General features: G+C 49.0%; 1 protein-coding gene across 1 annotated transcript in view; it reads left to right on the top strand.

Moving 5' to 3' along the window:
- LOC122471279 (transformation/transcription domain associated protein) overlaps positions 1-14,849 on the top strand; it is a 113,468-nt gene that overhangs the window by 59,573 nt on the left and 39,046 nt on the right. Inside the window, 13 exon segments of the mRNA XM_043559673.1 lie at positions 2-268; positions 1,569-1,775; positions 2,045-2,203; positions 2,300-2,434; positions 3,802-3,912; positions 5,077-5,223; positions 7,072-7,285; positions 7,837-7,962; positions 10,097-10,243; positions 11,148-11,347; positions 11,949-12,070; positions 12,389-12,602; positions 14,396-14,575. Of these exon segments, the coding sequence (XP_043415608.1) occupies positions 2-268; positions 1,569-1,775; positions 2,045-2,203; positions 2,300-2,434; positions 3,802-3,912; positions 5,077-5,223; positions 7,072-7,285; positions 7,837-7,962; positions 10,097-10,243; positions 11,148-11,347; positions 11,949-12,070; positions 12,389-12,602; positions 14,396-14,575 (2,229 nt within the window).

Consider the following 14,849-nt stretch of genomic DNA (forward strand, 5'->3'; position numbering starts at 1 on the left):
GGTGCTGGACCCGGAGAAGCAGGCGGACATGCTGGACTCGCTGAGGATCTACCTCCTGCAGTACGCCACGCTGCTGGTGGAGCACGCCCCGCACCACATCCACGACAACAACAAGAACCGCAACAGCAAGCTGCGCCGCCTCATGACCTTCGCGTGGCCCTGCCTGCTGTCCAAGGCCTGCGTGGACCCGGCCTGCAAATACAGCGGACACTTGCTTCTGGCGCACATCATTGCCAAGTTTGCCATACACAAGAAGATTGTCCTTCAGGTACCGCGGGGCGCCCTCCCATCCCCCCTCCACCGCCCCCCCCACCCCCGCCCCAGGCGTTGGGCAGATTTGCACACACGCTTCCCCCCACCCCCCCTCCGCAGTGGTAGCCTCCTTTGCTGTTGTCCTTCCCGGCACCATTTAAAAATAGCTGGTTTCTGCTGTGTTACAAACACCGTGAACCCTCCCATGACCGCTCACTGTGTCCCCCGCCCCGCAGTTACTGCTGTGCTCCGTCGTCCCTCTGCGGCCTTGCTGCTGAAACAGCAAAGCGTCTCCTTTGCCCATCTCCTGCTCCTCTGCACGTTGTAGCCTGGCTTCCGATCTGCTGGTCCATTGAAACCATTCTGCAAGGGCCCAGCCCGTTCCTTAGCTAAAGACACTAGGCACTCTAGAGCCCTCATCCCGTACTGATCCTCTGCCAACGATGAGCACCCTTCTCCGAGTCCCCGGAGGGGTTAGGCCTTGATGCCAGGCCACCCTGGGTTTGAGTTTCTGTTTTGCAGTCGCAAGTTTGTGACCCTGAGTTTAGTGTTGTCTCTGTAAGAATTAAATGCGGTAGTACACCTTAGTGCTCAGTTTGTCCATTAATGTTGCCTAAGCGATCGTCCTCGTCCTCTTCTGTGCGGTCATTCCTGATCGTTTTCCTCTGACCACTTCGTGTTGTGACCTCTGAGGTGTTACACCCCAGACCACAGAGCCAGCGGCCCCTCCATCATCACCTCCCACAGGCACGTCTCTGGGGCGCTGCTCTCCCGGCCAGAGACGCAGGGACCATCCGCGATGCCCTCTAGTTCCCGGTCGGGGCGTGGGCGAGTCCTGTTGATCTCCAGCACCTGCCCTGCCCCCTCCATCTTCCGTGCCCATCAGGTGGTCTTCGTGTCATGACCTTACTTAACGTCAGGACGTCACCTCTCGCGCTTTTCTAAGACTGCCGCCGAGGGCAGTCCCTTTCACTCGTGTCACGCTGTGGTGAAAGAAATGATCCCTGTACATCAGCTGACTTCCCATGAGTTACGCGAGACAGTCCCTGTAAGGAGCCAGGTCTTCCTCTGCGTGCTCCACCCTGGCCCAGCACGGGCACGAAGTGGGAGCTCGGTAGGAGGAGGAACAGCGTATTCCTCTCAAAACTTAAGGAAGGAGAAAGCAGCTTTGTTGTTTCCTGAGAAGATAGCCCTAAGGAATTTTGCAAAAACCGTTTTTGCAAAAAACACCCGGTCTCGGTTCAAAGTGATTGTTCTCATCTCCTTTCTCCAAGCCTTCGTTCTCACCTTGCGTAAGAACCTCTTCCCTGTTTTAGGTCTTTCACAGTCTCCTCAAGGCTCATGCGATGGAGGCTCGAGCCATCGTGAGACAGGCGATGGCCATCTTGACTCCAGCGGTGCCGGCCAGGATGGAGGACGGGCACCAGATGCTGACGCACTGGACGAGGAAGATCATTGTGGAGGAGGGCCACACGGTCCCGCAGCTCGTTCACATCCTGCATTTGATCGTGCAGCACTTTAAGGTGTGTAGAGAGCACCACGGGGGGTGGGGACCACACGCTGAGAGCACCGTAGGACCATAGGGGGTGCGTCCTGTACGTTCAGGCATTTGCTTTCACCTCTTGCTTATCTCTAATTGTTTGCGGTAATAATGTGGTTAGTCATCTTTTAATAAAGGTATTTCTGGTCCGTTGGGGGGTGGGGGTGTATGCGTGTGTGTGTGCCCACTTGCGCATGTGTGTTGGAGTCACGAGGCAGTGGTCCCGGTGTGACACAGGCCCCGTACCCCTAGGTCTACTACCCTGTGCGGCATCACTTGGTGCAGCACATGGTCAGCGCCATGCAGAGGTTGGGCTTCACGCCCAGCGTCACCATCGAGCAGAGGCGGCTGGCCGTGGACCTGTCTGAAGTCGTCATCAAGTGGGAATTGCAGAGGATCAAGGACCAGCAGGTATGGCTGCCAGACTTGTCCTGTCGTCCCAGACTGAATTCCTTCTGCTTCTCCCTAGAAATCAGTTTGTAAAGTCACACCTGTGTGTTTTTTAAGCCGGATTCAGACATGGACTCAAATTCAAGTGGCGAAGGAGTCAACTCTGTTTCATCTTCCATTAAAAGAGGCCTGTCGGTGGATTCCGCCCAGGAAGTGAAACGCTTTAGGACGGCCACTGGAGCCATCAGCGCGGTAAGATCGAGTGCTTTCTGTTATGGGTTCTGCACTTCTTTCATTCATTCCACAAATTCCGAATGTGGGCTAAGTGCCCAGCACCGTGCCTGAGACACAGCCGGGAAAGGCTGCACTCACAGGTAGAACCCCAGTGACCTAGGACTTACTCGCCGTGTTTCTCATGTCACCAGATACGGTTGTTTTTGGTTTTTTGTTTTTTACATGTGTATTTAATACCTTAGAGTTGCAATGAGAATGGCTAATTCCTTGCAGGGAGGCATCGAGAGAAACGCTTTGGGGTAAGAAAATTGATCGAGAATGTGCACCCATTTGTGTTCATTTTTTTCATAGTGAACAAATGTGTTCTGTTTTGTTCGGAGAACACGAGAGAGCCAGGGAGGGGGTTGCTCGCTCTCCTCAGCCCTTGTTGAGGTGATGGCTCTGTCACTCTGTGCCTGAGGTTGAACCGTCCCTCCCCTCTACTGGTCTCTACTTGTACTCAGGTCGGACACCTCGGGCCACGGATTTTGTCCATTTACGTGTCAGGTCCTGCTGACCCAGCCGCGGACCCTTCTTGGCGTGCGCCCAGCCACCTCCCCTGCTCACTGCAGTGCCTCCCAGCTCCTCTCTCCTCTCCTGCTGCCTCTTGTCAGAATCTAAGGGAAGCTGAGTAAAGGGAGCCTGGGGCCTCTGTACTGTTACATCGTTTAAAAATGAAACTTGAAGATGGGGCATCTGGGTGGCTCAGTTGGTTAAGCATCCGACTTCGGCTCAGGTCAGGATCTCATGGCTCGTTTGTGAGTTCTAAGCCCCGCATTGGACTCTTTGCTGTCAGCACAGAGCCCTCTTCGGATTCTCGGTCGCCCTTTCTGCCCCTCCCCCACTCGTACTCTCTCTCAAAAATAAACATTTAAAAAAAGAAAAAGCTTGAAGAAGCAGTAGGTCAGGTTGTCTTTCCCCGGCCAAGCCCTCTCTGGAGCTGAGGCCTTCAAGGCCTGTGTGACTCAGCCCTGCTGATGCCTCCCCCGCCCTTCCTTCCCCCCCCCCCACTGTTCTTGCTCACGATGCTCCAGCCACACAGGCCTTTCCTCCACTTCGGGAGTGCCCCAGGGTCTTTGTTCACTTGGGACTCATCCGATGGCTCCTTTTCCTGTGCCTGGAGCAGCTTTGTCTGTGCTCTTCTCCTGGCTGCTGCTCCGTATGAAGAGCCGCCTTGGTGTCCTCGCGACTTTGTCGGTTGTGTCTGCAGAGACGTGCCTGCCGCCGGTCTCCCCACTGCCCAGAGCCACCGCCCCCAGGAGGACTGTGTACCTCGAGCTGGCTGCACAAGGCCGCGCCCTGTCACACCAGCGCATTGTTGAGAATGCTCTGCCTGCCTTTTCTAGGTGTTCGGAAGGAGCCAGTCACTGCCTGGAGCCGACTCCCTTCTTGCCAAACCCATTGATAAGCAGCACACGGACACAGTGGTGAACTTCCTCATCCGCGTGGCTTGTCAGGTGCGGCTTTTGAAAGGCTTCTGTTATGGATTCTTCAGAACAGAGACTGCTTAATAGATTCTAGAATGTTATCTCTGATAGTGTAGTCAGGAACAATGTAGACAAACCAAGGTCTGAGGCCAGCTCTCTTGTACCACATTCCACTGATTTCATAACAGGCTAACGTTTCTGAAACCTGCCTGTTTTATTAGTGATGGGATTTTTTTTTTTTAATTTTTTTTTTTTCAACGTGTATTTATTTTTGGGACAGAGAGAGACAGAGCATGAACGGGGGAGGGGCAGAGAGAGAGGGAGACACAGAATCGGAAACAGGCTCCAGGCTCCGAGCCATCAGCCCAGAGCCCGACGCGGGGCTCGAACTCACGGACCGCGAGATCGTGACCTGGCTGAGGTCGGACGCTTAACCGACTGCGCCACCCAGGCGCCCCAGTGATGGGATTTTTAAAAACATTTTTTTCTTTCTGCGATGGTAAAATATTGGTATATCTCATGATTAAGGTCATCTTGGTGTTGACACAACATGGCACTTGGCCAGTGACCTTGGGCAGATTATTTAACTTCCAAGTACATCTCGTAAAGGTGCTGGGATGATCCTACCTCCGTAAATTGTGGACGTTTAGTAATTTAAGTGCTTTTAAAACTTGTATTTCTTTATCATTTACGTCAATATGTATTTTCATGTATTTCTTGGGAATCTATTTCTGAAACAATTTGAAAAAAAAACATTGTAAATGAAATTTTCTTAGGTAGTTTTTTTAGAATTTGGAAGTCTTAAGTTTGTACGATTACTAAACAGAATAGTAGATCTTGCAAAACCATTGAGGGCTTCAAAGTACTGAAAAGAATCTGCTGAATAATTCAGCTAGTACCTTCTCGGTGCTGCAGTGTGCCAGGCCCAGCCTGTGAGGTCCGTGGGAGGAGCTTGGGTGCACTCTTGGGGAGCTGCCTGACGCTAATCCGTCACTCCCACAAATGAGTGCAAATCCCCACCGACCCCACAGCAAGAGAGCGGGGGGGAGGCGGGCTGTCGGCAGGAGTCCCTGAAGTGGGGAAGGCTGAATTGAGTCAGGTGGGAAAGGAGGTGGCAGTGAAGTGGAAGCCGGGTGGCAGGGCGAGAGGCAGTGTCACAGTGAGACGTGGCCTTGAATTTAAGTGGATTTCCAGGTTAACGACAATACCAACACTGCGGGGTCTCCTGGGGAGGTGCTGTCTCGCCGGTGTGTGACTCTCCTGAAGACTGCCTTGCGCCCAGACATGTGGTCCAAGTCTGAGCTCAAACTGCAGTGGTTTGACAAGCTCCTGATGAGTGTGGTAAGTGGATGTGTCTGTCACTGCCACCCGATCTTGGGGCTGGGCCACCAAACCCCAAACCCTCCGTTCTCTTGGCCAATCGTGGCTGCTAAGGAGGGGGAGGGAATTTCACTCCCTGAAAAAGATCTTAAAACTTGAGCTCATGTCCCAGCCCCAGGCAGCGAAGAGCTTTGAAAACATGATAGTTTTCTTGCATCTTGAAGCGTCTGTTCTTTTTTTTTTTTTTAATTTTTTTTTTCAACGTTTTTTTTTTTTATTTTTGGGACAGAGAGAGACAGAGCATGAACGGGGGAGGGGCAGAGAGAGAGGGAGACACAGAATCGGAAACAGGCTCCAGGCTCCGAGCCATCAGCCCAGAGCCTGACGCGGGGCTCAAACTCACGGACCGCGAGATCGTGACCTGGCTGAAGTCGGACGCTTAACCGACTGCGCCACCCAGGCGCCCCTTGAAGCGTCTGTTCTTAAAGTGACCTCTTGACTGGCTTGGCATAAACAATTTTAGTTGGTTTATGAAACAGTCTCTAAAATAAAACTTTAAAACAGACATATAATTTGTTATCGAGCACCACAAAATAAGGTAATAAAAAATTAGCCCTGGGATGGATGCCTGGGTGGCTCAGTCAATTAAATGTCTGACTTTGGCTCAGATGATGATCTTACGGTTCACGGGTTTGAGGCCCGCGTCAGTCTCTGTGCTGACAGCACAGAGCCTGCTTGGGATTCTCTCTTTGTCCCTTCCCCACTTGGGCACGCGCTCACTCGCTCGCTCTCTCAAAATAAATAAACTAAAGGGGGGATAAGGGTTAAAAAAAATTAGCCTCTAATGCTGCTGATTATTTGGTGGGTCTTTGGTCTGTTTCTGTAGAAAACCATGATTCTGTAATTTCTGGGCAGCTGCAGACCGATTTTAAGCATTTGTTATTTTGCATTGCAAAGGGTTTTTTTTAAAAGGTTGCACAGATTACCTGTACCATGAAAACAGTAGGATCATAGGCTGCCTGTCTGCAGTATATGCTTTGATTCTAGCTTGACATACAACTTCAGGATTTTCTGTTTATTTCTTTTCTCTTTTTCTTTTTTCTTTTTTTTTTTTTTTAAGTTTATGTGTTTATTTTGAGAGACACAGGCAGAGAGAGAGAATCCCAAGCAGGCTCTATACTGTCAATACAGAGTCTGATGTGGGGCTCGATCCCAGGAGCCGAGAGATCATGACCTGAGCCCAAATCAGGAGTCAGACACCCAACCGACTGAGCCACCCAGGCGCCCCGTCCTCTTTTTCTTTTTGAAAGGTCAAACTACTTCCCTGTCCAATGAAGTCGCATTGAGTTAAGCTCAGCCATTAGTGAACGACCTCTGCCACGTCACAGGCTAACATTTCCGTCATAAAGCGTGCCCAGCTCATGGTGACTTTCCACTCTTTTCCCATAGTAAATGTGAGAAGATTTTATCTCACAACCCAGTGTGTCCACACAGTACATAGACAAGGCATCTGTGTGTGTAAACCACAGAGACAAAAGTTTCAAGAAGCAATACTCTGTTTTCTAATACTGTTTTTTTTTATGACCTCATCTTTTAGATTGATTTCAAGACCCACAGTTTCAAAGATACTTCTTTTGGAAGGATATTTGAATTTTATTTTTTAGACACGATTTTAATGACTTTCAGATTTTTAATATTGAGTATTAATGTCTTTCATAAGCATTTAAAAGGGGGTTTGACTAAATACTTAAAGCAAATTTATTAAAAGAAATGTGAAGTCCTCCTGTATTAATAAAATGTGGTCCTTGTGTAGTGGATGGCACTGGAATGTTGACGTCATCTGTGTGTGGCCTGTGTTCTCCACCGCAGGAGCAGCCTAATCAAGTCAACTATGGAAATATTTGCACGGGATTGGAAGTTCTGGGTTTCTTGCTCACTGTCTTGCAGTCTCCAGCCATCCTCAGCAGCTTCAAACCTCTGCAGCGTGGGATCGCTGCGTGCATGACATGCGCGAACACCAAGGTTCTCCGAGCGGTCCATAGCCTTCTCTCCCGCCTAATGAGCATTTTCCCAACAGAGCCAAGTAGGTGACCTTTGCTCTGGTGCCTCAGTGGATGGGAGGGCACAGAGCTTGTCACTCGAGAGTGCTCCTCCTCCAGTTACTATAGTGAGAGTTTACTTCGGGCTTTCCATCTTTCTTTGAAAAAAATTTTTTCTTGACCTAAGAACTTAACGGCGGCAGTCGTTGCATTATGTTTTTGTTTTGCTTTGGAAATGCTGTTACTCATCAGCCGAACGTGACTTTCCTTAGGCAGTAAAGGAAGTTGGGTTACAGTGTTTTGTCCAATGTCAAACGGTCGAGGTCAAACTTTGGCATACTGTAAGTGAGTGGATCTTGGGTGCACTCCGGGAAAGCTTGGGGGATAAAACGTTGTCCCTTAGCTCTGTAAAGTCGGAATCCTCTCAGAGATGAGCGCCACAAGTCCTGCAGTGTGAGAGAAGTGCCCATGCCAGTTGTCCCACATCCCAAGATAACTAAGGCTCCAGACCTAGTGTGAGGAAGGTCAATGTCCCGGTGCCCTGATGGGCCTGAGAACCTAAACCGTAGGGCCCAGGTTCTCGCTTCTGTTTCAGGCACTTCCAGTGTGGCCTCCAAGTACGAAGAGCTGGAGTGCCTCTATGCGGCCGTCGGAAAGGTAATCTATGAAGGACTCACCAACTATGAGAAGGCCACCAATGCGAATCCCTCCCAGCTTTTCGGTGAGTTTGGGTCCGATTTAGATTTTCTGTAGCAGCGGTTCCTTTTGGCGTCGGTCTCTGTGCTCTCTGGACGAGCTTTCCTTCTCGGAAAGGGTCAGGATGTCAGCTGGAGCTTTGAGCTGACATGCGCTGAGGGTGTCGTGTGTGGCCTGGTACACGTGAGTCCCCAGTCCCCTGTGGTCTTTGAGGGAAATGGCCTCCTCCCAACCAATGTCTGTGTTCCCTCAGTTCCTCCCGCCCCAGCCTCAGGTGCAGGATTGGGCTGTGGGGGAGCTGCCCCGTGTGGTGCGGGTCCTGCTGCCCCGGCTTCACGTCACACACGGAGCCGCTGCTAAAGCAGTGTGCACAGATGTGTAATTCTGCCTTTCACGATATGGTCACCCATGTTGAAGCCACTCCCAAGACGAGAACTAGTCCCTGTCTACGTGGTGAGGCTCTGGCTGCCCCAGGTGAGACAAGAGTTGGTTTTTCAGGTAATCGGGGCAGCCGGACGACTTGGGACTCCAGATACTCAGAAGTCAAATGCGTAGCTACTTTACTCTGCTCTTTGTGAAAGTCACGGACTTAGGGTTAGCAGTTTAAAAATGCTTTTTTAACTTAGTCATTGTATGAAATTTTGAAAATACAAAAGAAGGAAAGCTCAAAGTCTCTTTGCTTAGTAAATATTCACTATTAACTAACGTCTTGATGTGTGTCTTTTTTTTCTGTGTACTTGTATGTAAACACATAGGTAGCTTTTATCATGCACACACTTGCATCTGAATCTGCAAACTGAATACGTTACATCCGAATGAGTTTCTTGCTCTCCAGACCCTTGCTACTTGCTATCTGAATTTTGGGAACCAGATAAATTTATCTAAAATTGTATCCCTTAGTATTCAAGCTTGCCAGCTCTATTCTGGAACCGGGTGGATTTAGATGGTTGAGGAATCCTTTTGTGACTTTTGTTAAGGCGGGTCATGTAGATCCTGCTTTGCAGCCTGGCTTCCAGAGTTTGAATGTCTTCTTAATTCTCTGGAGGACTCTGAAGAGCTGACCACCGTTGGCCCTGCCTCCCTCCTTTGTGGGGGTGACAGCAGGCCGGGGGCAGCACTGGGGCTGGTGCCTGGAGTCTTGTCACACCAGTCTCCCTGCCCTAGACCCAGGGCTCAGTTACTGACTCATCATCACCAAGCGTCACCTGTCTCCTGAGACTCAGCCTTTTAACAAAGCAAGCCTAAAATTGTCCAAATCTGTGATGATTGCACCCATCAATGGCAAATGAATACCCTTATACTGGTCTATCATGGGAACCGTGAATACAAATTTAAAATTTCATGTGTAGGTCAGGGTCAGGATGTTCCTAAAAAATGTCAGGAAAGATTATGTTTTTTGCACATACTCAGTGTTCATGCTCTGATGTTAGTTTTGTTGACTTTTACTGGATTTTTACTGATCTTAGTTTTTCAGAATGGGGTACAAATTGAATTCTAAAATATTTATCATGTCCAAATAGTCTAGATTTGTTTTTAAGGATTTTTTTTTTCTTGTTCTATTTTCTTTTTTTTTTTTTTTTCAAATTTTTTTAATGTCAATTTTTTTTATTTTTGAGAGTGCGAGAATGCAAGCAGTGGAGGGGCAGAGAAGGAGGGAGACATAGGATCTGAAGCAGGCTCCAGGCTCTGAGCTGTCAGCACAGAGCCCAACGCGGGGCTCAAACTCACAAACCGCAAGATCATGACCTGAGCCGAAGTCAGATGCTTAACCTGGGGGTGCCACCCAGACACCCCTCTTTTTTTTTTTTGCCCAAACTTACCATGGGACAATAAATGTCACTTAGGGTGGTTTGCTATAACAAGGATAAAATCCAGAACTGAAGGTACGAACGTTGTATCTACCAAAGCATAAAAATCGGCTCCCGTGCTTGGTGTGGATCGTGAATTCAGAATTGGGAGTGAAAATGCGGTGCTCCAGAGTGTAGTGTGTGTGGACAAAAGCTTCTAATGTTGACACTTGGGGTTTATCCATACTTGGTCAGAAACAATACATTTTTATTCAGTACACTTTAAAATGTTTTAAATAGCCCATTTTTGTTGATTACTGAGTTTTAAAAAAACTTTTCTTAAAACCGAACACACCGATTTCTACCTCTTAGGGACCCTTATGATCCTCAAGTCTGCCTGCAGCAACAACCCGAGCTACATCGACCGGCTCATCTCGGTCTTCATGCGCTCCCTGCAGAAGATGGTCCGAGAGCACCTGAACCCACAGGCAGCGTCGGGCAGCACAGAAGCTACCTCAGGTGACAACCAGGGCCCCCACGTTTTTTTCTCAGACTTCATGGAACACCAGAAGGGTGCTGCTGTGTGATTGAATTCTCAAACCAACGTGAATTCCTGTTTTTTTTTGTGCAGTCTGCTCTCCGTTTGCTTTCAAAAAAGAAGTTGTGAGCATTTCATATAAAACCAAAGTGAGACTCGTTTTTAAAATGAATTACATTCCAGGGGCACCTGGGTGGCTCAGTCGGTTAAGCCTCTGACTTTGGCTCAGGTCATGATCTCACAGTCTGTGAGTTCGAGCCCCGCGTTGGGCTCTGTGCTGATGGCTCAGAGCCTGGAGCCTGCTTCAGATTCTGTGTCTCCCTCTTTCTCTCTGCCCCTCCCCTGCTCGTGTGCTCGCTCGCTCTCTCAAAAATAAACATTAAATTTTTTTTTTTCATGAATTACATTCCAAATTTGTGAATGTAGGGATGAAATTTTTAAGCGGGCTGGATATTTATGTGGGGCATTCACTGCTAAGTGAGAGCTATCCAGTGGTTTTGCCGTAAAACCAAATGCATAATCAGAGCTTTATGCCTTATGGAAAATGAAGTTGCAGGTTCTGGGCCCGAGTAGTGGGCCCCAGGATCCTGAGGGATAAAGTTGTTGGTTGCAGGGGCGGGGCCACGTGTGCCCAGAGCTGGCACCACTGCTAGAGGCCCATCGGAGCAGAAGTGCTGTGAACGTGGCTTGAGGACTGCCTGTGTCTGGGTGTCCGGCACTGGTCCATCCGCTCCATCGTCCCCTTGCCCCCTTGCCCGTGCGGAGGCGCTTATGAGGCCCCTCTTGCAGGAGAGTATGTGGGGGGCAGGGTGGGACAGAATCTGACGTGCCACATCATGCATCATGTGGATTGTTGGGGTGCTCCCCTTTTCTCTGCACAAGCAGGAACAGGAGAGCTGGTGATGCTGAGTCTGGAGCTGGTGAAAACGCGCCTGGCCGTCATGAGCATGGAGATGAGGAAGAACTTCATTCAGGCCATCCTGACCTCCCTCATTGAAAAGTCGCCGGATGCCAAAATCCTCCGGGCTGTAGTGAAAATCGTGGAAGAGTGGGTGAAAAACAATTCCCCGATGGCAGCCAGTCAGGTGAGCAGCGAGAGGGCTGTGCTCGGGTCAGGCACCTGCTGCTGTGCAGGCAGAAGTCCAAGCATGGCCTGCTCAGCTCTTCTCCTCACGCTTCTCTGGCAAAACGCTTTTTCCCATGTTGGCATTCGCAGGATTTTTTCTTAAGATGGATTTCTCTCATGGCACTTAACAGATTTTAAATAGATGCTCAAGGTGACCAGTCACTCTTTTTAATGTGTATTTGTATTAAGATGTTAAATGAATCTTACTTCTTAGTCTTTGTGGTGCTAAAGGTAAGCATCCAAAAAAATAATGATATGGGACTGTTACTGAATTTACTAAGGTGATTGCAAACTTCTGATGTGTTTGATAATTTAGTTACTTTCTCTCCAAAGTGAGCTGCAGCCCCTAGGAAAATCAGATTGGCAGCTGTCTTGATTTTAAGGATTTGCAGACAGCCAGAGGCGGGCTCTTTCCATTTAGAAATGAACTTGTCTTACTTTACTTGACAAAATTTTAGGAGCTTAAAAAATAAAGCAGATGGCTGAAATGCTTTTGAATTTATCTTTTCTCAAATAGACGTAATTGACCTTTTCTTTTAAAAAAAACCCAATTCATACAGACACCTACACTCCGGGAGAAGTCCATTTTGCTTGTGAAAATGATGGCCTACATAGAAAAGCGCTTTCCGGAAGACCTTGAATTAAATGCCCAGTTTTTAGACCTCGTTAACTATGTCTACAGGTAATGACAGCGGTTAACCAAACATTGCGCGTATGTGTCTACAGTATGTTCTTTAATTAACCTACGTAACGTTGAATCGCTTCACGATAGTTAAATTTTAAACATACCTACACTTAATCCCAGAACATATTTTTGTGCCATTAACGCACCTTTTGCTCAAATGCTGCGTCGGCCTATGGTAATTCATGATCCACTCGCGGCTTTCGTAGCGGCATTTAGGAGCGTTCTCGCCCGCTTGTTTTCTGCCTGTTGGCTTCCGGCTTGCAGAGTCCCCCTCTGGTGTAGCTCTTCCACCCCGTGTTCCTCTTTCCATTTCAGGGATGAGACGCTGTCTGGCAGTGAGCTGACTGCGAAACTCGAGCCAGCCTTCCTCTCCGGGCTGCGTTGCGCCCAGCCCCTCATCAGGGCAAAGTTTTTCGAGGTTTTTGACAACTCCATGAAACGTCGGGTATACGAGCGCCTGCTTTACGTTACCTGTTCCCAGAATTGGGAAGCCATGGGGAACCACTTCTGGATTAAGCAGTGCATTGAGGTAGGACGGGCTCAGCTCGCCGTCCCTGGCAGGGCACTGAAGCAGGAGGCATCAACATTGTCTGAGATGAATTAGAAACCTCCACCATAAAGTGCTGTCCTCTCTTCCAGGAAGAAAAAAAAGACTTTTAAAGCTTTGTTTTCAGCTCGAGGGGTTTTTTTAGGGGTGGTTTTAAGCTCCTAGAAAATTGAATAGTGTTCTTTAGTGTGTAGCCAGAGGTTTGTTTTTCCTCAAGTGTGAAAATTGTAAATTCTGTCTATGCGCCCTTGAAGATTTAACGTACTGTGTCACGTCTCATCATTCTTAGAGCAGGAAGGTAGAGCAGCCAGGCCAGACCAGCCTGACAGAGCCACAGACTTTGATCCCCTAGTGTGAGGGGCCAGGATGCCAGTGACAGAGCCCTGTGTGAAATGGTCAGACCGATTCAGTGGATGGTCAGATGTTTCTAACAGGATTGTGGGGAGAGTTCTGTTTTCTTGTTTCTTGTTCATATCCGCTGCCTTTCATTGGCTTAGTTATCTGCTTACTACACCAGGCAGCCTAGTTTCCCATCGGTTATCGATGCTATGCAGATAATTCTAGTCTGCTTGTTTACAAGTGAAGCTAGAAGGTTACCAAATTACTTTGCCTAATGAGATAGAAGATTGTGGAATCCTCTTTAGGGGCACAAGCTGGGGATCTGCCATTCCTTGCCTCGTTTGTCCTGTGCATCTGGTCCGTCGCCAGGGCTTACCAGTGCAGGGCCACCTGCTTCTCACCCTTTTTTCTTCTTCTGCCCTCTTGGGGCCACCATCATTGCTCACCACCCTAGTTTTGTTATTGTTGCAAAATTGTCCTTAATAATGCTGATTGTGTGTGTCACTCCTTGCCTTTATACTTGGCACAAAATCCAGCCTCCAGGACACGTCTTTCCAGCCCCCATGTGACCAGACCCTTTCCTCTCTCCAGCCCGATACTGACCTCCCTGTCTCCCTCCTCCCTCGGTGGTCTCCAGCCCTACTGGCCTTTTGTGTTCTCAGACATGCCACATTCTTAACACCTAAGCTAAAAGGGGCACCCTTTTGTTCTGTTGGTCTCCCTGTTTCTTGGCTCTGTTCTTACAGTGAGTATGTATCTTTTTTGGTTTGGTTTTGGGTTATTGGTTGTTGTTGTCGTCGTTTTCTGTTTCTGTTTGTTATCATGTGTCTGTTTACGTGTTGATGTTGGGCTTGTCCTTCCCCATGACACTTCAGCTCCACCGGGGCAGGGGCAAGAGTGGCTTAGTTTGGGGGGCATCCAGGTCAAGAGGCAAAGGCCGGGTGGCAAAGCGTATTGGGATGTGGGGAATAGTCGTGGAAGTATTGGGTGTGGGTACGAGTGTTAGGTCAGGGATGAGCTCGTGAGCCATGCCGAGTAGCTTGCACTGTCCCCTGGCGGCCATGGAAGCCACTGGGGGCCACAGGGAGGAGAGCACTGAGTCAGCTGTGGGTGAGGAGACGATTTGGGAAGAGGAAGTCCATGAGTTAGGAACTTAGTCTGGGCAGGAGTTGATAGCAGGAGGAAGCCCGTCTGGTAGGGGAGAAAGATACTGAATTTCTGCTTAGACACCGAGTCAGAGGTGCCGAGTGAGGGGTGTCTGGAGGAAAAGTTCAGACCCTTTGTCTGACTGAGCTGGGGAGAAGCAGAGCTGTGGGCTCACGAGTCAACACCCTATGTGTGCCAGTCGTGAGAACTAGGTGTCAGCCATGGGTCCCTGCACCCCAAATGCCAGGCTAATGTTCTAGGTTTGTCTTCTTTTCATAAATTCTTTTCAGCTGCTTCTGGCGGTATGTGAGAAGAGCACTCCCATTGGTACCAGCTGCCAAGGAGCCATGCTCCCATCCATCACCAATGTCATCAACCTGGCCGACAGCCACGACCGAGCGGCCTTCGCCATGGTCACACATGTCAAGCAGGAGCCTCGGGAGCGAGAGAACAGCGAGTCCAAAGAGGAAGTAATGCTCCAGATTGTGTGGTCCCTTCCTTTTCACAGCAGAATTCCCATTTCTGTGGACGAATTTGATATCAGCCTTAGATTTTGGGGGGGGGGGGTTGGGAGGGCAAGAGCAATGCATTAAAACCTGTCTGTACCTGAAAGTTCTGGATGTGGTACCTCTGTTCAGTTAGATGTTTCTCTATTTTTATTATCGAGGTGTAACTGACATACATTATGTTAGTTTCAAGTGTGTGATGTAACGATTCAATATTTGTATATATTACTAAATGATC

Source organism: Prionailurus bengalensis, chromosome E3, assembly GCF_016509475.1.
Source record: "Prionailurus bengalensis isolate Pbe53 chromosome E3, Fcat_Pben_1.1_paternal_pri, whole genome shotgun sequence".
NCBI lineage: Eukaryota > Metazoa > Chordata > Mammalia > Carnivora > Felidae > Prionailurus > Prionailurus bengalensis.